The sequence below is a fragment of the Centroberyx gerrardi genome, chromosome 8 (assembly GCF_048128805.1).
Source record: "Centroberyx gerrardi isolate f3 chromosome 8, fCenGer3.hap1.cur.20231027, whole genome shotgun sequence".
NCBI lineage: Eukaryota > Metazoa > Chordata > Actinopteri > Beryciformes > Berycidae > Centroberyx > Centroberyx gerrardi.
In genome coordinates this window covers 17,563,584-17,589,207 of record NC_136004.1, presented here as the reverse complement: position 1 = coordinate 17,589,207, position 25,624 = coordinate 17,563,584, and the positions used below count along the sequence as shown (strand labels likewise).

The 25,624-nt window shown below is 42.1% G+C and overlaps 4 protein-coding genes across 6 annotated transcripts; 1 reads left to right on the top strand and 3 right to left on the bottom strand.

The window, feature by feature from the left end:
- Positions 1-281: 281 nt before the first annotated feature.
- On the bottom strand, positions 282-3,652 carry dguok (deoxyguanosine kinase). Its single transcript, XM_071920904.2, has 7 exons — positions 3,055-3,652; positions 2,821-2,930; positions 2,518-2,714; positions 1,973-2,120; positions 1,622-1,737; positions 1,010-1,109; positions 282-593 (listed from the first exon to the last, which is right to left on the bottom strand). Exons 1-7 carry the CDS (start codon positions 3,344-3,346, stop codon positions 567-569), a joined length of 990 nt encoding a protein of 329 aa, XP_071777005.2. The 5' UTR covers positions 3,347-3,652; the 3' UTR covers positions 282-566.
- Positions 3,653-4,771: 1,119 nt separating this feature from the next.
- tcn2 (transcobalamin II) lies at positions 4,772-9,807 on the bottom strand. The gene is made up of 10 exons (XM_078285236.1): positions 9,683-9,807; positions 9,288-9,355; positions 8,501-8,693; positions 8,179-8,348; positions 7,461-7,613; positions 6,010-6,182; positions 5,714-5,888; positions 5,440-5,620; positions 5,231-5,349; positions 4,772-5,090 (listed from the first exon to the last, which is right to left on the bottom strand). The coding sequence occupies exons 2-10, from the start codon at positions 9,343-9,345 to the stop codon at positions 5,029-5,031; spliced, it is 1,284 nt and encodes a 427-aa protein (XP_078141362.1). The 5' UTR covers positions 9,346-9,355; positions 9,683-9,807; the 3' UTR covers positions 4,772-5,028.
- Positions 9,808-10,234: 427 nt separating this feature from the next.
- Positions 10,235-13,537, top strand: ccdc117 (coiled-coil domain containing 117). 3 transcript variants are annotated; one of them, XM_071920940.2, is made up of 6 exons: positions 10,235-10,570; positions 10,819-10,988; positions 11,188-11,238; positions 11,339-11,611; positions 12,126-12,272; positions 12,433-13,537. In XM_071920940.2, the coding sequence occupies exons 2-6, from the start codon at positions 10,843-10,845 to the stop codon at positions 12,674-12,676; spliced, it is 861 nt and encodes a 286-aa protein (XP_071777041.1). In that variant the 5' UTR covers positions 10,235-10,570; positions 10,819-10,842; the 3' UTR covers positions 12,677-13,537. The 3 variants fall into 3 exon arrangements, with proteins under 3 accessions (XP_071777041.1, XP_078141397.1, XP_078141396.1); XM_078285271.1 differs by having other exon boundaries at positions 10,776-10,988; positions 11,191-11,238; XM_078285270.1 differs by having other exon boundaries at positions 10,776-10,988.
- Positions 13,538-13,658: 121 nt separating this feature from the next.
- Positions 13,659-16,279, bottom strand: LOC144539609 (uncharacterized). Its single transcript, XM_078285171.1, has 5 exons — positions 16,226-16,279; positions 15,925-16,136; positions 15,314-15,389; positions 14,937-15,158; positions 13,659-14,206 (listed from the first exon to the last, which is right to left on the bottom strand). Exons 1-5 carry the CDS (start codon positions 16,277-16,279, stop codon positions 14,141-14,143), a joined length of 630 nt encoding a protein of 209 aa, XP_078141297.1. The 3' UTR covers positions 13,659-14,140.
- Positions 16,280-25,624: the final 9,345 nt, after the last annotated feature.

Sequence of the window (25,624 nt, the reverse complement as noted above, 5' to 3'; positions counted from 1 at the left end):
AGTACTGTTTGCTTGTCCCAGTTGGTCTGGAATGTAGAAAGCAGCACCACATTCAACTGACTGACCTCCAGGAAACCATATTTCTAAATGGTCATGGTGATAATATAAACATTTGGTTTATTTAGAAACTTACGTAGTCTATAAAATACATGTAATTAAGTGTTACCTATCTGTGTTTCAATTATTCAACTGTATTAATAAGGGTGTGATGCAGAAAAATCACAAAAAAAACAAAAATAAATAAAATATAGTTCCTAAAGTTCCAATTGGAATCCTCTCAAAGTCCTGTCAAACGATTTTAACATACACTGTATAAGAAATCTTAACTACTCTCAGTAACTCAAAACAAATAAGCAAACAACAAAAAGAAAATTGTATATATCAGAATTTTGATACTTAAATATTGAGGCAATGTGTGTGTCATGGAGTATGGTCCCATACAGGGATTGTGATAAATCCTTTTTATATAACTTTATATTCCCTTGAAGTCCAGAGAAATTCACATGTAGTTGGATGTCAGTTAGCGTCATCCCATGGGAGTCGGTAGTTATTTGACGACTGATTTCTCATAGCTCATTGAAGAAGTTCTTCACCTGTGTATGGAGTGCAAGATACTTCAGGATCTCAATGGATCAGAAACATGAAACACATCAAACATCAAACCAGACAACAGAAATGTACATGGGCAATTCAATTTCTCCCAAAATCAAAGACGTTAGTCCAGTGGTGGGCAATCATGTGCCGAGAGTGTGTTCCAACCAAAGGCCACACCAGGTGATTTGATGATTATTTCCTCCTCTCTGGTTGAAAGTGTGCTAATCAGTGAAATCACCTGCTGTAGTCTTTGGTTGGAACAAAATCCTGCATACTCTCTGCCCTCCATGGCACAACTGCCCACCACTGCATTAGTCTGAGGATGAGAAATGAGCCTGCAAGCATTGGGACACTGCCCTCATGTGGTTAACTCTGGTATGGCAGCTTCTATCACAAAGTAAAATAGACAACATACCTTTGTTATAAATTGATCCCGCACCTCTGGATTACTCTCAAACTCCACACTGGCATCCAGTTCTAACACAGGTACCTGGTTCAACTTCTCAAAATGTAGCCTGAAAAGAGAGAACCAACACACTCTGCATATCAACAACCTGGTTCCCTCAGACCACACACTACTGAACAGCATCTGTTCACAGCCAAGCAACAAACAGCTGCAAGGAATGGCAATTAAAATGGTTATACTCAGATTCCCCAGTCAGGAATCTGCCAATCTTAAATGTATATTGCTAGAAATGATTTCTTTATATCTATTGTATTGTTTGTAAACACTGGGCACAACAGATCTGCATTTTGAGTAGCCAACTGATTTAAAGTTTGCTAAGAAATTATTCTCTATAAGCAAGTCGTACCCTCCATAATTGATGGACTCAAAAATAATCCCAGATTGGAGCTTTAAGTGCCATACTTCAAAGGTCATGTTGAGATGACAAGGTCTTTGAATTTTTGCATTTCAGCAGAGGTCACCTGAAGTAGAGGTCACCTGAAATAGTCTTTGAGCATTACTCAAGCCATTAAGACCTGAATACCTCAAACAAGAAGCAAGTCTAGTCTCATTAACACTCACTTAGTGCTCTTCTCAACGAGCCACCTCTCATGTTGAGTGTGCAGCTTGTCCAGGTAGTCCAGTTTCACTCCTTTCTCCTCCGCCCGCCCCCGACGCCCCAGGCGCTCCATACATTTCTGAGAGAGACACAAAATGACTGTGTGTTTGTCTAATGTATGAGACTAAACTACCTGTCAGTGATGTAAAGCTCCAGTAAGAACTACAAGTATCAACTACTACCAGGAGATAAAATTATTTTGTACATTTCTGAAATACTTTTAAATTGTTTTTTTTTGCTCCAGTTCCTTGCAAGTCATTATTAATAAGTATATCTCTTGAATGAATAACATGAAATCTCTGTTTTGTGAATACCAAAGGTGGGGCTCTGAGGTAGATGATGCCCTCCAGCTCCACCTGATGTCCAAACTGCTCCACTAGGAAGGAGTGCCAGTCCTGGTAGACCGCCCACTCTGTGGAGTTGATGCAGCCCAGCTCGAACATGTTCAGGGCAAAGATGTATCTGGTGGGAAAGTGTGTCAAAGTGCAAGTTTAAACAAAGAGAAATACAAGAGGATGCTTTTGCACAGATATTGAAACATGCTGTGTTAACATATATCCATGTAATTCAAGTTGTATCACAGGTATAATTTGATTTATTAACCATTATAATAACACAGTAATAATGTGTTTTTACTGATACCAGGGTTAGTATACAGAACAGCTCCCTACCTGGAGCTGGAAGGGAATAAGTGTCTTGTTCAAGGACACTTTAAAACTTAACTTGAGCAGATTCTTGCCTTTATGGGAGCTTGATTATGTGTCCTCCAGTTCAAGGACCCGGAGTCTCTCTACCCACTCTGCCACCCGCATTTGTCCCAATTCAGATTCACTTTCCTGTCCTGTCCTGACTTGCTCACCTGTCACTGTAGACCGAGCGCTCAAACACCTGGACGGGTGTCCCCTCTGAGCGGAGCAGGCGAGCTGGAGGGGGCTGCAGCTGCGTTCTCAGCCGGCTCATACAGGAATATGTCTGAAATGTGTAAGACCAGCGCTCAGGGTCCTGGTACATCATCTGCAGCAGGTTGCTGACTGTCTGCTGGGGGTTAGTCTCCATCTGAAGATGCAAGAGGGTGAACAAGCAGAGATAAGGGAGATGGTCAGCTTGCCTTCCTTTCATTTGTTAGTGAAATGAACATTTAGTGGCCTGGGCATGTGCACACCTTAGAGGTCCCACCGTCAATGCTCTGCCACTTGTTGACAGGTTCAGGTGCCACCTCCCAGTCCTGACCAGCTGACTGCAGGAGTCTTGCAAAGGTCGACTTCCCAACAGCTGATGTTTGAAAGGACATAACACAGGTGTTTTACACATCAGAACTGGTCATTAACAACAAATATGCACGCCTGGTTATAAAAGTGCATTACAGTGAGTCTGATATAAATACTGCAGATCTTACCAATGTTCCCCTCGATAGAGACCCTTTTTACTCGAGTTATTCCATCTTCAGTTGAAAGTGTGCTTGACAGACAATTTGGTGAGCTAGAAAAACTGCGCTTGGCTGCCTTATTGGCCATACTACTTAATTTAGTTGTGACAAAGGCTGGGTTTCCGACACGAAGGTAGTTTAACTCTGATCTCTTCCACTGTAGAGGCGCATTACATGCAAATCTGATACACCGTATGGGAACTGTCTGGGGTTTTATTTTGGAAACCCCATTTAATACCACGAATCGATACAAGCAAGACATTACGATAGACACAGGTCTATTGTTATATGGAATATCATATTTATTTGAATGTCACTCCTTGGTAAAGTTAGCGACCAGTTTAGAAGTGTTACATTACCGGTAACGTTAACTAACGTTAGCTAGCTAGCTCCACCTCTCCATGCTGTAGTGTACGCTATGAATAATCAATATATAAATATATATGCGGAATACACAAACGTTGCAAATGAAACAAGTACCGCTAGATTAATAGGTTTGTTCCTGTGGCGTACATATATTTTGGTTTCGCATGTTTCTCAAGCTAAATTACTTGTAAATGTTAGGTAATAAGAGCCATATCGTCTGCTGTACCGGCAACAAAAAAAGCACTTCCGGTATGAATGGTCTGTATTTTCCACAATAAAAGCCCTCTTGACACATGCCGGTTAATAAAGCGGTTGAGAAACGACGGCTGGGGACTGAGTGTGTCAATCAGTTGTCAATATTACCGTCTAACAGATGAGTTTTCTAGTTGTCCAATCACTGGCCAAAAAGGCATCATAACATGTCTATAACAAATAAAAGTATTAGTGTCACAACGTTCACATTTCCAGATTGTTGTTTAATGACACCAGAAATGTCCGGCATCTTCTGAAGTCCGAATAAACTTCCAAAGCTCTTTTAGTGACACGTGTGAACGAAAATGAGTTTAAAACGAATAACTGAAAAGGTCTGTGTACGTCTGTGTGGTAGCCTTCAAATTTAGTAATAGTAAATAAACGTCATATTAAATTGTATAGAATTTGTAGTTTGGACTGTATAGAACCTTTCACAAACAAAATTATGTCTCATTTCACTTGCTTAGCCAGTTCATTTCTATGCTAGGTCCATCACCAGAGGGTTGGCCATGTCCCAACCACCACTGAGGGATCACTTTGATCTTTAGCTTATCTCCATTTGATAAGAGGCAACCTGGTGTTCTCAATGGCTCTGCACACTTTAGCCAAACTTGTTTTTGAGAGATTAAATTAAAATCCGCAATCCATAACAAATGTGGATTTATGATGATGATGATGATGCATGCATTCAAAAAATTAAAAAAATCGATGATCGTGATTAGCTCTACTGCTCTGTGAAGGGAAGCTACAAACAGGTTACAAACTTCAAGCTGCATTTTTGGAGTCCATCCAACACCAAATTTTGAAAGTGTTCTGTGAAGATGGGCTTAATACAAAATTATTTCATTTATCAATTCATTAAAAAAAAAAAACTTAAAAGCTTTAAAGAAGAAGAATTCTCACCAGATTTTTCAGAAACACGTTTACTTAAAATTCCTTATTTAAAAAGCCATCACAATATTTATTTTCATGTGTTAAAAAAAAAAACAATCACACACAATATAAAATTTCACAAGACATTTGACATTCATTTAATTAAAAATCCATTTGGACAAAACACTAAAATTGCTGTGGTATACATTTGCAATTATCCACAGCATACTCTACAAAATACTAAATTAGTGCTTAACTCTACTTGAAATGCAGAAATTCTCAGAAATAATTGAAGACACTAACTCTCAGATGATGTTGACAGGTTGATACCAAGATTAAAACATTATTCATGGGTAAAAATGACAAAGGACAGAAAAGCATTTTTTTGAGTTGAACTGCTTTTGATCCATAACCCCGACATCAATCACTGTTACACAAACAGTGATGTCGCTCTCAGTAGCTTGTGTTTTTGATGGTGATCTTCTGAGCCGCCTCAATCTTAAAATCATTGATACCTGAAGGAGCAAACAATCATCCTTTTACCACTGTGCAATTGAACCAGGAGATCAAAGTTGTACAGATAAAGCTGTATTGATAAGTCACAATGTAATCTATGTGTGTGTGTGTGTGTGTGTGTGTGTGTGTGTGTCCTCACCCTGACTGAGAGCAGTCCCATCTGAAGAGAGGTGCCAGTATCTGCGGTCGCTCTGTCTGGCCTGCTCTTCATTCACCACACTGAGGAAAGGCCCCCACAGGCTGGACTCCTTCTCAAACCTGCAGCACAGGACGAGAGATTTCTCACTGCGGTCAATCATACTGGACTGGAAAAAACTAAAATACAAAGATCAGATCAGATTAACTCACGTGAAGCCGTTATTCTTCCCCTGGAGAAGTACCAGGGCTTCCAACAGGGAGCTGCCCTTTGGCACATCCACAGAATAATCAGCAGTCGCCCCGCTGGATTTCACCACTTCCACCATCAGAGCCACTTTGGTCTGGCTTGGTAACACCAGCACAGTCTCCCTGGGCTCCAGGACCAGGCTGTCTGTAGGAGGGCACACAGCAAGACAAAAACAGTGAGGATACAGAATACAGAGGCTAATAACACCACAGAGATTAGAGATAACGCTGCATGTACCATCCTCGTTGAGGCACTCCTTGCTTTTGACATGCAGGTAGGTCTTCTGCTGCAGAGCTGGCAGTGTTTGAGATATGGACATGGGGTTGTGATATGTGTTGCTTCTGGCGTCTGTCCTCATGGCCTCCATGGATGCAGCACACTCCGCAACCTGGCTGCCCATTGCCAATAAGGCCTTGGAGACAACACATGAGTACATTTAAGCAGCACATTCAGTTTTATTAGGTTTCATACAGTAAGTTTAATATGAGAGAGAGAGAGAGAGAGAGAGAGAGGAACAAAAAAATGATCATTACCTGAACGGCCAGTCCTGTGCTGAACTCGTTGCCTATATGACCGTCAGCCCGTTGCGAGGCCAGGAGCTTCAGCTTGATCTTAGTAAGAGCTGTGTCCAGATCAGCAGCATTCTGCACATGGGAGCCAGCGTCCTTCACACACTGCAGCGCCATTCCAGCCATGGCATAGGTGTCTGTGGAGGGGGATAGGATTAAATAAACATATTGGACATTAAGTAATAGAGAGAATTTAACTTGATGCAGAAAAAATGGAGGACTGAGCTGTTAGTAAATGAAATCATTGGATGTCTCTCACATGTAAACATATCAATGGCATTAACAGGTCTGAGGCTTAGGACTATGTACAGGTTCCCTCCCTGGGCCTGCATTCTGGTAAATTACTGTAAAGTGATCCACTGGAAAAATGTCATTAGAGAACTTCAGAGAATGTAGGATTTTCTGACTTTCCCTGTCTGGAATATGACTCTTAACTTACATGATATTCCAGAACCTCAATGACCAGTGGGAAACCTGAATTTTGTTTGAATAGTTTGGACAAAATCAATAAGAGAAAAAGTGAAAATCTTAAAACAAAGAAATTTGTGTAGGAAAACATAAAATGAAAGCTCCCTTGTGTGTGAAACTCCCCTAGAAAAATTAAATAAATCTAAGAATTAGTAGTTACAAATAAAGATACAGTAGAACAAGGGAGACAGTAACCTGCAAAATACATATTAAGTAGTCATGTACACCCTCTGATCAACATGATATGGAGAGTTGCCTGTGTGGTTATTTGTATAGCCCACACATTAAAAACAAAGCAATAATAGAGTTCAATTATTAAGCCTATGACCTATGACCTAAAACTATTGAAAAACACAATACAGATTATTATTTGACTTGGTAATACTCCACAACCTGCTTTCATGGCAACAACAATTTTCAGAGTGTGTGCCACATTTTTCAAACAGAGGACATCTGAACTTTGGAAAGAAATTCCAATCTTAATGCGGCTCCAGAGGAGGTCTGGCAGATTTGGATGTAATCCAAGTAACCATTTGATGCATTAAGCTGGAGCAACAACTTCACATCCAAGTGAGTAACTAGAGAGCTAAAACCATCTTTTTAAAAGCAGAGAGCAGAGAAAAGGTCTGCTAGCAGAGATTAACTTTCAAAAAGATGGCACATCCATGTGCATCAATTAGTCATGCCAGTAATGTCTGTTTTGTATGTGCATGTGAATGTTCGGTGTGTGTATGTGTGTATGGGAAGAAACACCTGAAAGAAATTGGGAATCTCATGTTTTAGAAAAGTTAATAACTAAATGAATTGTGAACAGTTATAAGTACTACAAATCTTTGAAATGACTTACTGAGGATTTACATCATATATAAGTAAACCTACGACATACTGCCTACAAATCTTTGACTTAGTATATATAAGAGAAAAAGTTCAGATGAGGTTTCACTCACCGATACACTCAGAGTCGCCATGTTTGATGTGGCCATGATCGACAGCCTTGATGAGCTTGTTGCTGACGTGTGTGTTGACCCTGATGCCGCTCACACAAAGAGCCAGCACACCCTGAGAGTACTGGTAGTAATTGGTCAAAGGGCGGTGGCTGTCTGCAAAAAGGAGAGAAGAAATAAATAAAACCAGCCAGTGTTGAAATGGTAGTTATTGCATTATTGCACTGTAACTAATTAAAGGGTAGAGTGAAAGGTATTGTTATTGCAATCTCTTTTCCCTAGCTTTACCACAGAAGTCAATTAAGAAATTTGAATAAAAAGTCATCCATATTCCACCCAAACTGGAATAAAATGTTATCAATGACTGACAAACATAATCTACACTGTGCTGCAGCATTCTGAAGCAAACTACACCCTACACCCTAAAATTCAATTAAGACGTATTCAAGGATAAGATCTCCTTGCAATACAGGTAAAAGTAGATCCATTATGAAAAGAAAATATATTCACGTGTAATGATAACAAAAAATATTAAATATGGATAATATCAGTTATGAAATGTTGAACACTTTTTCAGTGAGGCAGTGTAGCCCGAGTGAGCACGCTTTCACATAAAAAAAAGTTTCCCCAAATCAATTTTGAACAAGTTTTGCAGCACAAGAATATGTGCAGTAAGTGGGATGATTCCTGCGGGTCTTTAAAAGCTCAGAGGAGAACTTACAGGCGATGTGCTCCTTTTCTTGCTCCATCTGCCTCTTCAGGTGGGTCAGCAGGGTCTCGCTCTTCCCACCGACAGTGAAGCTGACGGTGTTGAGGTCGTAGCAGGAGGCCTTCAGAGCCAGAGTGTACAGCGCCAGGAGGCCCGCCACAGACTGGCCCCCAGAGAGAGAGCTGAGGAGGAGACAGGAGACTGGGGGTCAGGTGAGGACATCAAGGAAGAATATAAATTCACTTTACATATAGATTTACAACAGCATTACTTTTGTTGTGCCACAGTGATAAAGAGAGGAAAAGAATAAGGGTATTTTTAAACAGTGCATTACCTTGCGATGTCATTGTGCAAATTAGTTTTCAGTTTATTCAGGTGATCATTCTCCTTGCCGAGGTTGTGGTAATCAGAAAGCCGTAATGCCAAGTGCACGCTGGGATTGGGGAGTCCTTCCTGCCCCTCCAGAGAGCGTAGGAGATCCTTATTGAGTGACAGGAGCAGTTCAGTGTTGTTAGATCCCTCAGTACCTGGATTAATACATTACCAAAGACACAGGTAAAGCAGAAAGTTAGATGACAGAAATATGGAGGACACATAAAAACAATTCAGTGACACTCAGTGAGATCAACCCAGTGCATTGAAAAGCCAAAAGGCATTGCAACACCAGACCTGCTGCATCAGCAGTCACATGCAACCGGAAGACCACGGCCACTTAATAAGTTGAAGAATTTTCACTGATGTATTTTAAGTACCAATTTCCTGTGTATATATGTATGTGTATACATATCATGTCATTGATATGCTACCCTTGACACCAAAGATCAAAAATGTACCACAATTCTCTGTAATTTCTGGAAGTATTATGTAAATAACTTGATGACAATAGCACTTCTCTAGGCGAGCAAGCAACATCAAGTGTACTCAGACTCATGAAATGGGTAATTGCAAAATCAGTGAATGTCCAGAGCAGTGAGTCAGTGTATTTGCAAACTGGGTTATTTCCCAGAGTTCAGGTTGATTTGGTAAGGGTTTGTGAAAACAAAACTTTAACAGCTATACTAAAATAACTACTGTAAACTTTTACTGATTGGGGTGACAGTTGGATTAATGGAAATAGTTACCACATGGTTTGCTGGAGACAAAAGCCAGTAGTCCTGCAAGAATGATCAAAGACTGCATTCTGGATAACCTGGATAGAGCAAAAAAGAAAAAAACAAATCCACGGATTCAACGGAAACGTTATGAAGTAACAACACAGAGGGAGTATAGTAAAACAATGTTATCAAAAACTGCACCTAATTGCGAGTTAGCCAGTCATGAAATAACAAGAATACAGATTTAAATCAATAAATTGCTAAATTAAAAATATTCCTATATGAACTGGATACATTTAAGTCTATTTAATGACGTTAGGTAACTATTATACCGCCGTTATTATAACTATTTACTGTAGCTTTTTCTCTAAGTCTTGTTATAAACAGCAATGTGTGTTACCCAAGGAGGTTCTATGTGTTACCTCGTCAGAGAGACACTCCAGTGTGAAGACTCAGAGCTGAGTAAGGAAACAAGCAGAGACAACAGGTTCTAGTATTTCACTGTCACATGACTCGTCGTTTGAGATGACAAAGCGATTAAAATGCATGACGGCCCCTTTAAAAACAGCTGTTAATAGGGGTTCTTTGACCCGAGAGGAGGAAGAAGCAAACAGTGGTTTATCTTGTCAAACATACACTCTTTGATACTACCGAGAAGAGGAAAAGCAGAGGGATTTATCTTAACATACGATCTTTGACTAGTAGTGCCGCTGATACTTCCTGTTATTGGTGGCGATGCAAAAATCGGAAAATTTCGTACTAAGGAGCTAGTACAAGTGCAATGAACATTACCTGTTAAGTTCGTTTAGTTAACCGTGCTGCTGTTCTGTCTTGACCAGTGTTTAATATTAGCTACATGGGTTGACTTGCTTGCTCATATTGACTACAAGTCCCATAATCCACGTAACGTAACGAATACGTATTTCCCTTCTAGAACCGAGACGACTTTCTGCTGCGACTCACTTTGCTACCGTTAGCCAGGTTACTTTTGAAGTAATTCATACCAAAGTTACTGTTATTTGAGTGTTTTGTCGACTCGATGGCTGCATTTAAATATACGGTAGTGGCATTTTCACCGTGCAAACACAGTGTAATGCCAGCTAATGGGAATACGAAAAAGGCAAAGAGTGTCAACTGAGTAGAGACTAGCAAAACGTCAACATCAACAACACAAACATCAAGGGGCGGGTCAGTAGCACAGGTCGGCTTGCAGACGTTTCTGGCTAATTCAACAAGCCTCTCTTACGAAGTTGTTATTCAACGCAAGGATGAAGACCTCCTGGTGTATTATCCGTGTATTTGCATAGAAGGTAACCTAATAATAAGTTACAATGGCGTTGTAGCTAACTGACGTTAACCAGCTTTCTTTGTAAAACTGACCCCATGCTACCGCAGATTTCTAACTTAGCTATTTGCGTCACTTGTCATCATAACAAGAACTGCTTCATGTGCAGAAAATATTTCTCCCAGACCACTTGATGTAGGCTATTATTGATATATTTACTGATCTAACAGAACAAATCCCTCTGTGGTTATCTACTCGTCCACCACCATCCAGTGTCATCTCTTCGACTGGACCATCATGCATCACTCCAGCCCCACCAGTGGAGAGCTGGGGTTTCTGCCAGCCATGTATCCGTTCTCCCTCACAAGCCTTCCTGAAATGGGGATTGACCTTGGACCTCCAAGTACCTCTGGCCACCTTCAGAGAGGAGCGCTCTCTAATACGTGAGTGTCACATGGGTCCTACAGGGCTCAGAAGTTCACTTCATAAATTTGGAATTCATCATTTGTGATCATAATTACCCCTGCATGCTTTATTTTGTGATTGTGATGAAAAGTGTATTAAATACATCTGCTGAAGGCTTCAGATTGTTTGTATTGTGTGACCCATTGTAAGTTTTGACACAGCTCTGTCTCCCCACAGCAGCTGGGAGAGGCGGTGCCTGAGGAAGCATAGGAGGAGAGCTGATGATGAGTGAGTGAGAGAGGCAAAAAGGGCAAATTTATTGACCATTTGACTTTACTTGCTATGTTCACCTACAAGACTTAGAATATGTATCTTTCTGTATCCTCAGAGGATGCAGTGCCAAAAGGAGGCGGCTGATGGTGGAGGCAGAATCTGACATTCTGGAGAACTCCAGCTCCAGCGTTGGTCATGACTGGCCTCCAGCGAGCAGCTGCCCTCCTCTGTCTGCACAACAAGCCAGTCCTGCACTTCCACCACCCTGCTCGGGGCCTCAGGAGTCACTGTCGCCTCAGTCCTCCACCACCCTGTCCCGACCGGAGACAGAGGGCTCCTGCATGGAGATAGAGGCAGCTCAGAGGAGACTTCAGGAGATCGAGGATAGGTGAGCAATACCGAGCTTTCAGGCTATAGTGTGACTATGTAATAGAGACTCTCCATACTAGAATCTGTTTGCATTATACAGGGTGTCTCAACAGTTAGTTCTGGTGGAGTAATTTGATTGGACAGGAGGCATTCCGTGAGTGCTGATATACAGTTTTACAGCACCGGGACGTTTTATTATGTATCACTCTGCTTTACAGGTATTCTAATTTAAACAGTTTATGTGTTGCTTGGCAACACTTGGTAGTGGAACTGTTTTTGTTGGTGGAGATGAAAAAAAGACAAAAATCATAATCTGTTGTCTCATATTACCATTACTTGTTAAATAGCTTTGTTTATAGAATGTAATGTCCAAGGAACTCTAAATCCAGTAAGGAGGGAAGAGACTAAAAGCTTGAAATTTAAAAAAGCCTTTTGTGTTTCGACCATAAGGTCTTCATCAGCACAAGATATATGGTGTTACTACTACTCTGTTACTATGTTTGAGTGACTGTTGAGATTTTGATGTATCACAGGATAACGCTGGAGGATGACGATGAGGATGAAGATCTGGATGTAGAGCCAGCCCCGAGGCGGCCAGTGCTGGTGTTGTCTGACAGTTTGAGGGAGGGTCTGCAGCGCGGCATCAGTGACATCCTCCCCCACACAGTAGCCCAGTCTGTGTAAGTGCTCCTCTCTTTGGTGTTAGAATCACATTCAAAGAAATGCTGCAACACGTGTCATGTTCCACTGGAAGAGTTTGTTCCTTTAAGAGCTGCAGATACAGTTACCTTTCCCTCGGTCCTCCTTTTTGTCTCACCTGCTTCTCCCTCGTCCCCTTAGGAGCCATTCCTGTATGGAGCTGGTGGTGTGGCGGCCACCGGAGGACGCTTTGTCTCGGAGGCTGAAGGACTCCCTACAGAGGCAGCGTAAACAGCAGACAGCGTGTCGGCAACCCCCGACCCCGTGTCCATCCCCCACCCCTCAGAGTCCGCTCAGCCCCACCAGCCCACCTGGAGACACATACTCCCCTCTATACAGCTTCCCTGAGGCCCACAGCTCTGGAGAGGAGGACATGGAACTGTAGTTGTGGTTGACGCCTTGAAAAGCCATGACAAAGCAGAAAAGACTGCAGGTATAGTCAGACATTAGACTATACGGGACTGAGTACCAGTTATGTTGGTCAGCCTGGCAAGGCATGTTGGCTCTACATGAATTTTGTGCTATTTTGGCCAATTTGTGCAACACATTATTTGCTGTACAATCACTTATTTTTGGTCTTCTGACTATAAGCCCTAACAATTACGTATAAGGTGCAACAATAGCAGGGACCACAAAGCTTCAGTTTTTTTGTTAATTGATCATTTTAATTCATTTCATTCATTTCTGTGAATTCTTGAAGGCCATTGTCAGGATGTCAAGACGTTTGAAAGGTTTACCTTCTGTAGAAACCCTTATGTAACCAGTTATATGTTACATATAATTAACAGAAAATAGCCTTTGCACTTACAGAAATAACTAGGTATGATTTGTATTTTACCAAAGCTTGGTCTAGAGAACACACTGATATATATGTGAGCTTGTTCTTTGTTCAACATCAGAGTGCAGCACCTGATTTTGTACAGTTTTTATTTTCAGCTTTTGGGAATAGCTACCAGGATATTGACAACTGTCCTTGTTTTCACATTTGCTGACAGCATGGCTTCTTGCGTGGAGTTGTTGGAGTATGTAACCTACAGTATACAGTGGTACTTGTTTGCTTTGGAGGAAAGAGTATCCTCCCATGGTGATAAGCAAGTCAATCATCTGTGAGCTGTAATGGAATTATAATGAAGTCATGGAAATGCACCTTTTGTGATTTGATTGTATTTTCATATGTACCTTACCATGACCAGCCATTGAGTGTTACTACTTTATATTTGTTTCCAAATAAAATCTTCTGTTGCCATGTCCATGTATTTATTCCATTATAGTATGAACACCAATAACATAATAATAGCACCATTTTCACTGTTGATTAAGCATTTATTTAGAAGTCAAACACTAATGCCATAATTTTCCTTAATCATGCCAGAAAAATACTTAATCTTTATTGTACAATTTCCAAAGGTGTACATCATGAATGGTTGAACATGTTTGGTTATAACATACAAGGGATTCCCACACAAGAAAAGTGTCAACCTTATAAAGCTGTAGTCTGACAGGCGAAGCTCACATGATCCTTCATCTGCAGTGAGGCAATCAGGCAGTTCATCACTCATTCACTTACACAGACCAGTCTAACCTTAAGCCATAAAACTTGAATGCCTCAACACAGAGGAATGTGAACTTAATGACCAAATTTATTGTTGTGTCATTTGTCACTGTGACCTGCTGGTTAGTCCCCTGTCACATGGAGAAGTACATAGGTCACAGTGTATGATTCATCTCCAAGGTCAACAGAAATTACTTGAAATGCTTAAGACTCAGATTTATAGTACATCATATCAGTAGTGCATGTACACATACACACACACACACACACACTCTCTTTAGGTAAGGTGCAATGTCTTTAACTCGGGACTGTCCTGACTGACGAGTGGCTCTGAATCCGGGCGTTGTCTTGAGATTGAGTGATCTGGATTGGAGACACCCATATTAGATGATTTTATACAGACAAGCACAGAAATTATTACGCTACATCTACAATAGCTGCATTTTTCTTGTCATGTTTTTAACTGTTTTGGAACAAATTTTAGATTTATTTTAGGAAAGTAAGACACACTTCAAATTACATCCCAAAGTGCTGTGCCTTTGAAGAGGAGAATTACTGTGCTGCGCCTAGTTTAGTGTGCCACTTGTCATTTATAAATATATGCTGTGAATGCACCTTCCATCCATTAATTACATATGCCTTTGAAATTTGAGTGCATGTGAACAGGCTACGGCTTCCTGCGCTGTAAACTTCCTTGACAAATTGTTATTGATCGGTGCTTTTCCTATTTTGCAATGCAGTATGCTGCCTGCAAGATTTATTCCACTCTATCAATACTTGCACAGTTTGAACCTCTTTCAAAGGTAAATTTTGCAGTGAGCAAATTTTTTTGCGGCTGGGAGCTTTTTCTTGTCACGTTCAGGGTCTATAAATAATGATGATGTGGATTTCAGTCCACATTCATTTCTAAGATCATCAATCTGAAAATAAAACGTTTAAAGAAATGAGTCACCTGGTCTTAAAACAAATTAAAAGTACAAATTGTTTCATAGCTGTTGCAGTAAAATCATTGTTTGACCCTGTGAAAATGCAGCCAATGTCACACAGGATAACAACTATCAACAGTTATCCACTATTAAGAACAAGTACTCACTGTTTCAAGATAGGACCCTGACAAATCCAAAGGGATCTTCTTTAGAGGAGAGGGGCTGCAGGCGTAGGCCTGGTTTTCGGCACGGAGCTGCTTCACCCTGCTCTGGAGGTGACGCAGCAGCTTGAAGGAGGCCATGTCTGAAGGCCCAGGGGAGGCAGCACACTCCCCAGCATGGGAGGAGGGACAGGAGACTGAATACTGAGCTCCATAGTCATTGCATTCCTGATGGGAGACACAGGTAGAGAGAGACAGTAGAGAGAGTATTTAACAAAAATGAAGAATTGAATGGTACGGACACAAGGAACAAGCTGAAATTGTCTGTTTATATGAGCTTGATCTTCATGCTCCCACAGTCTCACATGGTACAAAATGTTTACCCTTGCAATGAGCCTCATCTCTCCTTCAAGCTTCTCAGATTTCTCCTGCCTCTCCTCTCGTGCCTTTGATGTCTTCCTGAAAACCAACAAGCCCAGATTTGAAAGGTTGTAAATAATTAACACAATTGCATGCAGGACTTATGGATTCACATGTATGGTTAATGATGTTACATCTACAGTATGGTCTAAACATATTACAGTGAGTTGAGGTGAGTTCATGGTTTTGTGAGGACAACAATAGAGCTGGTTAGTATGTCATCTACTCTTCACACACATAGAAACCAGTTACCTGCCCTTTAACAACTTTGCCTTGCACCTGTGGGATGGCAAAAATGAGAACACACCTTGAATACAAAAAAAGTAAAATAGCTTTTGATATTGATTTCTATTCTGTGGATCGCCAAGATCTACAGGGCTTCTGGACCATTATGAAGGGCAGAGCCACTGTGATTTTAATTTCCAAACAGCATGAGAGGTCACTGCTTCATACTTATAATCCAGGGAAGATGTGGAACTTTACAAAAAGTACAAAAATATTTAGCAAAAATTTTGTGACTGCACTTCAGGTTGACTCAGGTTGGGGAATGCACTATCCACATAAGGCGTGTTACCTCTCCAGCTCAGCTGTCAACTCTTCTTCAAACTTGCGTGCCAGACGGGCGGCTGTCTGTTCCTTCCACTGACCCATGCTCCTCTGGACCTGCCATAGCTCCAGGTCTTTGGCCTTCAGCTGCCTGCGAAGAGACGCTGCCACTCCTCCCCCCTCATCCCCTCCCTCACACATATGAGCCCAGTTCAGACTGCTTAACTCCTCAATGTGCGCCTGTAGAAAAGAGATGGAATAGATGTTTTTGTTTGTGTCTATGTGTGAGTTTTACAAAGTGTGTGAACATTGTCGGGTAAAGTTCATACCTGAATGAGCCGCTCCTTTAGAGAATCCAAAGCCTGGTCTCTCTCCATCCCCATCTGTTCCCTCTGAATGCGCAATTCTCGCTCCTGAAAAAACAAATATGAACTTGTAAACATCTATGTGTACATTTAGTGCGTTTAGATACACTAGGTATTATATGTATACCAAACATACCTTGTCTTGACTCAGTTGCTCAGTGGTTTGTTTCTGAGAATCGAGCTGCTGGTGCAGATGGCTAATCAAGTGCTGTAACTGCTCTCTCAGTGTTTGCAGATTTTTGAGTGCCTCGGCCACTGTAGGACTGCACAATAAAACAGCATCAAAATAATTAAAAGCTGAAAATCAAGTGGAAATACCCCAGGCTGTCAAAGTCTGCTTGAGACTCCTTCCTGCACCACAGAGAGAGAATACATGCAAGTCAGTACAGGAATGTATACCTGTGAGGTAGTTGCATAGCACTTCCTCTGGCTCCACACTGTTCCAGTAAGAGGTGCAGATGCTGGCACTCTGCCCCCAGCTCCTGGGCCCAGTGCCTGAGCTGCTGCTCCAGCCTGGCTGTGGCTTGCTTCTGGCTGCTCCCCCTGTCTCCCAGCACCATCCGGAGTCTGTCAGCCTCCTCCTCTGCCAGCTGAACAGCCCGCTCGAGCCTCAGCACCTTCTTCTGGCTCTCCTGTGACCACAGACCACCATATTAACTTTTCCACAACACCTCACATCACTGTGTGTCCAGTAAACTGTCTGCAGATGCATGTTGAGAGTGTCTGTGGTTTTCTTGCACCTGTTCCATGTGTCTGTGCAACCTCTGCACCGCCAGCACAGACTCCTGCTCTCTCTGCTGCACAAAGCCTTCACTCTCCAACTCCTGCACTCTCTTACAGATGGAAAGAAGAACATATAAGGACAGAGGAGGTAAATGTATTTATTGTTATATCTACAGTAGTAATATTACATGCCATGATTGATAGACTTCTTACTGTTTGCAGTTCCACCACTTTATTTTGAAGAGCCAGCGCATTCCTCTTCTCTCGCTCCATCTCACTCCTCACTTTCTCCAAGCTCTTTCTGTTTTGCTCCTCCAGTATCCCACAATGCACCTGCACAGCTTCCACTTTTTCTGCCTCCCACTTCCTCCTCTTCTCCTCTATTGCTTTGCGCACCTGAGTGGGAGAGCAGTCATGATGAAGAAGTTTGTGTAGGTCTTTGTCAGGTAGAGGATTATATATATATGCAGGGATTTTACGCACCTTCTCTAAGGCTTCTGCATGCAGCTCCTCTTCGCGGTTCTTCGCCACCTCCCTCTGCTGCTCAAGAGATTCCTTTAACTTCCTTGCTTCTTCCTCTTTTAGCTGCCAGGACGGGAAAAATAAGCTAAAAAATATAAGTTCTCATGGTAGTGCAAGGTGCAAGGATAAAAGAGCAAACAGATATATGTTGTGGTAGCAGTGGTTTTCTAACTTTTTCTCAGACTATGTTCAGGAAAACACACTGACCTGCATGGAACTCTGTAGGGACTCAATGTGCCGTGTGAGAGACACTGCCTGTTCTGTCAAAGCACTTGCTTTCTCCTCCTCAGCCTGCTTACAAACCTGAATACACACAGCAGGCCAGGGGGATCATGCCATCATTCAAACTTTGAGGAAAAATTTGTATTTCAGTATTGCAGAAACCTTTGTCACCTTCTGCATCTGTTGCTCATGAGCCAAAGCCAACTCCTTGTTCCGCTGCTCTAATTCTGCCTTCTGAATCAGAAAAGAGTATTACTTTAAACTGCATTACAAATATCATGACTTGTAGACTTCCACACTCACAGACAGGCTCCATCTGTCTCCACACTTACCATTACTCTGTGGGCCTGCTCCTGGGCTTCTCTCAGTGCAGTGCAGTGCTGGTTTTTCAGGTTTTGGAGCTCCCCCTGCAGTCCATCTCTGTCTGTTTGCAAGGCACTACATTCTTCCTGTAAACCCAGCAGCTGCAGTTCCTTCTGGGCCAAAATCCTCTCCAGGGAGCCCACCTTAACCTTGTATTCTCCCAGTTCACCCTGCAGCTCACTCGCTTGAAACTCTAAAGCCTGAGAGAGAGAGTGAGAGAGGGAGGGAGTGAGACAGAGAGAGAGACTGAGAATAAGAAATGCACAAAATGAGGGTGTTGACATTGTAGCAGTAGCTTAATACACAAATGTGTGTTTTTTATTCTAAATGATCAAAGTAATGAATGATGACAGAAGATGCCACCTCCATCTGCTCCTGTTTCCGCCTCTGTTTCTCCTCCAGACAGGCGCACCTGTTCCTCAGTGAGCTCTCCTCCTCTGTGACCCGGTTAATCTCCTCACGAGCCTCCTCCAACCTCTGCTCCAACAACACATATCCAGAGATACATTCAAACTCAGAAACTAGAAAAACACAAAAACAAAATTGCCTTCTCTCAGTATAGATTTTCACTCTAATACTGTACTTCTTGCATGGAGTCTAGCTTGTCTCTTGTGCGCCGCTGTTCAGCAAACAGTTCTGTTTTGGCGCTGTCCAGCTGTCTTTCCATCTCCTCCCTCTCCAGCACTGACACGACGACACTGCTCTGTTAACGAAGCGGTGGGGCGAAAAGATGATGATTAAGTGTTGCATTAGACAACAAACTGAGATATTGAAATGTGTGAATGACCGAGTGCAACCAAGAATTGAAAGACATATTGAGTGAGTCAGGGAACATTACCCTCTCCATGCAGGCTCCATCCTTTAGAGCCATTCTGCGTTGACACAGAGTTGCCAGTTCCTCCTCCATGTCCCTAACCTCCTGCAGACAGGAGTCTCTCTGCCTCTGCAGCTTACGCAGCTGGCAACTGCAACACATTCACCACTGCATTACTCTTGTACAGTACTATCCCTCACAGAGGATTATGTCATGTTACCACCTTGATCCCTATGACTCTGTACAATGTAAGATCAGCAGTGGTTTGGTTTCATACTTGATGGAGTCTGTCTCGGCCCTGCTGTCTCTCAGACTGGATTCCAAACTCCGCCTCTCCCGCTCCATCTGTGCCGTCTCTGCACTCAGCCGCTCCAGCCCCTGCAAGGCATGCTGGGACACAAATTATAACTGTCAGCATTACTTCGACTTCTATACACAGTATTCTAATAAACATTTGAAGATGCTGCACTGTACCTTCCTTCTCTGTTGAAGTTCAGAGAGTGAGAGCTCGACTTCACTTAACTGAGTTCTCTTCAACTTTAGCGTCTCCTCCTCTTTTTCACATTTCTAAAGCAAACGCAGACCAAGCTAGACAATGACTGATGCACATGTACACAGGAGAATTTATACAACACACATACACTGTGTATAAACACTTCACACATATATGTATATTTATACGATATGTATACACACTGCTAGCACATAAGAAAGAAAAACATATTTCAAACTTAAAAAGAAGCACACAGGGAAGCTCATCCTCACTTGTCGGAGGGTAGAAAGCTGCTCCTCCATCTTTAGCCAGTCTGACTTCATCTTCTCCTGCCGACCCCCTGATGTTTTCTCAGGCCGGCACCTCCTGCTCCAACAGTTATATCCGTCATCTGTGTCCTCGTCGTCCTCACCCAAAGAACGCACACACCTGGGAAACACAAACACCCACAGTGTGTAAGTCAGAAACATAAGCAGCATAAGCATTTAGTGGTGAGACTGCATATAAGACTGAAATACTTGGTATGTTTTTCAAGCCTTTTCTATTAGGTTTACCTGGGAGTGTCTCTTCTATTACGCTGTGCTTTACGGAGAGGCGGACTTCCACCATTCACATTTCCATGACTGGATCTCAGGACTTGGTGAACAAACAAAGGCAAATTTAATTATATTAAATGATAAACTTTTATATTACTGTGGAGTCTTGGAAGAGAGAGAGAAACCAGGATCAGAGAGAGAAAGCAAAATAGGAAGTAGCAATTTTCATAATTGCCATATGAGTTACAGTATTATTGATTTGTAATTAGATACACGGTCTGTCTTGCTTTACCTGATGTATATTGAGGTTCACTTGGTTCCTGTGTGGGTGTATCATAATCACTCTGGTCAGTGCAGAGGACATCCATATCCCTGACAGACTGAATGAGAGAGCGCCATCCTAGAGGGCCACACCACTGACATTAATTATAATTTGTATCATATCTTATGCTCTACAATTTTTCTACATTTCCAAAGCAGTCTATATCAATTCTAGAAAAAAAGGTCATTATCATTTTTCAAATGGTGGATATTTCAGATCAACATATTTTCTCATTTTGGAATGAAACAACTCCTCATTTGTATGTAATCACTTTCCTCCACCCTTGCTCCAGTCTCTCACCTGGCCTGCTGTGGATGTGCTGCCTGACTTGCTGTGTGCAGACAGAGTCAAGATCACTGTCGATGGACACTGTGTCAAAACTCCACACAGGTACTCCTACGCAAGAAACAAGCAGCCTGCAATTACTGTTCGCAATGCATGGATTTCCAAGAGGATTAGCTGGACTGTGCTGGCAGGTGCAGTGTAATCTGTGTGTGGTACCTGCCAAACTCCTGGCCTTGGGAGAATGGCTCTTGTTCTGCCTCGGTGTTTCACGTTCTGTCAGAGCCTCTGTTTCATTGCTGATGTCAGAGACTGAAAGAGGAATGAGAGAAAACACAGGAGTAAAGAACTTGTCCGTTCAACTCAAAACTCTTCTTGATGCCGTCAGGGTGCAGACTCTTGTGCATACAGGTTCAAAAGAAGAGGTAGGTCCACACTAGTGAATAAATTACAAACATGTTAATAATGCACAGCAGCAGACAAAGAAACAAACACATTTCAGCACTAGTAGGAGCTTCAATAGTGTTTAAAAAAAACACTGGGAAACATTGGGAAACGCTGATGAAGACCTAGTACTGAAACGCATAATTTATTTGGTAGTGATGACTTTCCTCTTTTTTTGAACCAGAAAACAGTACCGGAGTACCAGAGCCATAACAGGAAAAATCAGTAAGGTAGCTATTCATTATCAATCATTCCACAAGGTGACACCAACCCACTCAGTGATGTAGAGATTTTCTCAGAAACCCATAAGAAAATTCCTTTTTTTGTTTCTTATCCTCACCTGCTGGATCTAACAGCAATAATAAAGATCTGAGCATGTCTGCCTTGACATCTCTTTACTGTCTCCCAAAGGTTTGTAAAGAGAGGGAAGGCCGTACTCACTGCTGCTATAATCACCGAGCCTCTGTGGCGCTTTGTGTCTCTCTCCAGCTCCTGCTTTCTCACTAACACTTGATGTCTTTACTCCATAGCTGTCACAAAGACGTTTCTCCGGCTCGTCTCTCTGGCCCGGTTTGTCTGACAGGTGATGGTGAGGATTCTCTGTATCAGTACTGCTGCTCCCACGCTTCTCTGTTTCTCTTCTCCTGACATTAAGAACACTTTCTCCCTTCTGCTCGCTCTGACAAGTGGCGCTGTCTGACATCTCTGTCCTCTCAGCCTCTTCCTCTGTGTCTTGTTGCCGCATGCTCCCGCCCGGCAGTGGCAATCCCACCATCTCCTCTGTGAAGCGTCTGACAAAGTCCTCGGTGCAGATACTGTCTGAAGGAGGGTGCGTTTCTCCTGCCACCCTCCCTCCACTGCAGGCATCTCCAAGCAGCCTCTCTAGCCTCCAGATGCACTGCTCCCTCCGAGACTCCACACCCTCTTCGTCTCTCGTCCTTCTGTCCATCTTCTTTTCTGACTCCTTCTGACCAGCGGGACCTTCCTGGGAGCTTCCTGAGCTCCTCTCTGGGGGCAGAGCAGAGGGGAGACGGGGGTGGAGAGGTGAGAGACATCCAGGCTATAACCATCTTCCAGGTCACAGATGGGAGGAGGGACCAAGCAGGACAGGAGATGTAAGCAGAGTGAAAGAGGAAAAGTATGGTCCTGCAGTCTCTGAGGAGGCTGTTCTTGGTTGATGATTACCAAGAACTAGGCTTGATTACCAAGATAGGCTACCAGTTCAGTTACCCTGCAATTTCATATAAATAAATGTCCGTTTTGCTTCTTTCTATTGCTGATTGATAGAATAGTGATTCAACATATAGACAGTTTATAGCCAGCTTTTTTATTTGCTGTTCTAAGGTGTCAGGTAGGTCTTTCCCGGGAAAAATCATCTGGCGCACAGTGATGTGTTTTATGTTACCGGCAGCAGCAACAACGATTTGTTTGGAATAAATAGAAGAAGAAATGGGTTGTTAGCCCGAACAACAACAACTGCCATGGCTGAACAGATAAAGAAAAGGCCGGTACCTACAGAAACTCAAACTTCATCAACAGAAATCAGACGGGTCAGCACTGGCCACACTGGCTATGATTCCATGCATGAGAATTCCGTACTTAATCCAGTTAGTCAAGTAACCTGGTTTTGGGTCGACGCATGTAAATTGAATAACTTGGTTAGAATAACCCAGTTAAGCTCATACTCTGATATGAGAAACCTGGTTAAGATGCCTGGCTTACTCCAATATTGAACAGATTACCGTGGCACATAAACTTCTTACTCTTACTCTTTTGGTTTTTGCCGTCTGTGCGAACTCACACAGCATTATGGGTGCATTTGATATTGACAAACAACATGGCGGCAAGCAGTACCTGCTATTACTATTACTACTGGGATCATAATTTCTTTCCACTGTATTAGAAGTAAGCTGCTGCTCAGTCAAAGAGCGAGGGAGAGGCTTTCATACTTTTTTGCTGGTGGACAAAAAATATCCTGTTAACGGCTTTATTCATGGTAATAGGGAGACTCAATGGCATTTACTGCCATTGAGTCTCCCTGTTACCATGAATAAAGCCGTTAAAGGTATATGTAAACAGCTTAACCCGAATAAGACCTTAACTGGAGTATGGCCAATAGCCAGGTTACTGTGAAGTGATCTCTGGGTAGTGCAGCACAAAAACACCACAGCAATGATCACTTACCACCAAAGATGATGCCAAAATAAAATAAATAAAACAAGGATCTCAAGGATTACTTGTCAAAAGACAACCTCTTGTAGGGATTGGGGGTCAAATAAAAAATAACACCAATGTAGACATGAATTGGAAGACAAGACAGCTGGACAAATATTACCTGATGTTTGGTCCTTCGTCTTAGTGTGCAGCAAATCAAGACAAGAGATGGGGCTGTCATTTGTTTGTGTTGTACTTCCAAGCCCTGTGTCCTTGCTCATGGATTGGCTCCAGCTAAGAGGTGCTAGAAAGATTCCAAAAATACTGTAAATTTCATCTGAAAAAAACATACACTCTCCAAATTTGGCATGAGGTGCATGCATGTTATAACATACAGTACCTGCATCACTGCAGTCGTGTTTTCTGGAAATTGCCTCACGTTTGTGGTTTGGGACCTGCACACATTCATTACATTATGCTTATTGGGTCAAAGAATAATTCCTCATTTTAGTTTTTGTTTTTTTTCATGATAGATAGATGATTGCTTGACTTCAACCTGTGCCTGTGCAAATGCACATTGGATTATATCTTGGATGTATGAGGTTGATAACCTCACCAATTTCATTAGTTCCATACTCAAATAAATTAGATTTATTATAAGATTATAACCTTATGAATAGTGCTCCAGGCAGTGGGTGACTCCTTCTGCCTGTGTGGATAGGGAGAGACTAGCTACCTGTATCCAATGGCAAACTGTTGCTATTATCAGGGCAACTTTAACTGTCAAAGTGTCACATAGCAAATGACTTAATATCTGGTTAAGCTGTAACTGCATTAGGTCAACTAATGTAGATATAATGACTAATGTAGGTAACTTTCTCACTTTAAGTTGAAGTGCCCTGTTTTTGTTACAGTCAAGGAAAATACACTGACCTGCAGCTGACTAAGCTGAGCATCAATGGCATCTAGGAGGAGATCACAGTGGTCCAGTTTGAGAGGCGGAGGATTCAGTCCAAACACACTGCTGTTGTCATCCAGGTCTGTGAAGGAAGAGAGGGAAGGGAGGGGTTTCACAGTAAGAGTGGGATGAGCTGAGATATAATTCCCAGGAGAGTTAGATATGCACTGTACTGTATAGGCAAAACCTCGGACCAGTGTAGAGAAGCTCATCTGTGTCCTCTGCATCTCCTTCTGCTCCTTCGTGCCTGCTCTCCATGTCCTAGGACTGAAAGCAAAGCACACATGCAGACCTTCAGCGTCAGAGCCTACACACACAACATTCCCAATATCAGCAGTTGAGCTGGCTGGCCAGTAGTGAGGAGTGGGGGCTGATGTTGGTCAGTTGCCCTGGAAACCCTGACCATTTAGCCTGAGAGCAAACCAAACTGACTTCTTTTCACAAAGGAAACTATAAATTCCTGTGCCATTCCCGTGTTTCAGGCCCCCTAACCGTTACACAAAATTAACATTCAGCACAGGAGCTGTAAATTTTAGTCCACTATAATGCAGGATGTTTTTTTCTCAAATGAATGCAAGCCATGAGTGACAGACTTAATGTCACTTAACAGAGTATTTCAAAAAGCCTTTTTTTTTTTTATTCCTTATCTAAAAGCATTTTCACAGTAGGTTCACATACCATTACTGATTGGAGTTTATATTTTTAGACTGCTCTGACCGAGCCAAGTTACTGAGAAGTGGCATGAAACTAGCCTAACAGACTAAACACAACCTGTTAAATCACATGCCAGTCTTTCTGCCGCTCGTGTAATGAGTTACGTGCATGTCATTTCACATTTAAAAGTCCTAAATAAACAAAACAACTTTGTCAACCTTTGCCCCAAGCATGCATGACTTACTTTCAGAGGACAGGAAGTTTACATCGATGAACTTGACACTTGTAGCTAGTCCTGTACAGTGGTACACAGCTGCTGCTGGAAGCCTTGATTGACAGAAGCTTCAGTCGGTTGCCCATGACAACGGTCAAACAGCGCGCGGCCCAGACAGAACGGTGCGTCAAGGAGGCGGCGCACTGCCGCTCTCATAGCGGGACTATTAGCGCCAAAGTATGTACTAACTAGACAGTATATAATACTCTAGATAGGCCTTCTTCGTGTTCATTACAAGAGATGGAGATCAACTAAATAGCTTGTTGTACTCGAGTAACCTGTTGAGGTGGCCTACTATTACTAGTATTATTAGTAGTAGTTTTAGTAGTAGTGGGCCTAGTAGCGTAATACTAGTAGTAATAGTAGTAGTAGTACTTCAGTAGTAACATTAACTGCTAACATCACTACCAAAAAAAAAAAAAGTTTTATTTTTATGTATGCATGCAGCTGAACTACTGATCTACATCTGCATTTCGTCCCCCTTTATTCTCACAAAAATCTTGATAAACTGTTACAATTAGTTTTAAAAAATGAGGGTACCTAATTTGAAGTGAGGGACCCACTTTTTATTTATTTATTTACTAAAGATAGCCTACTTATTT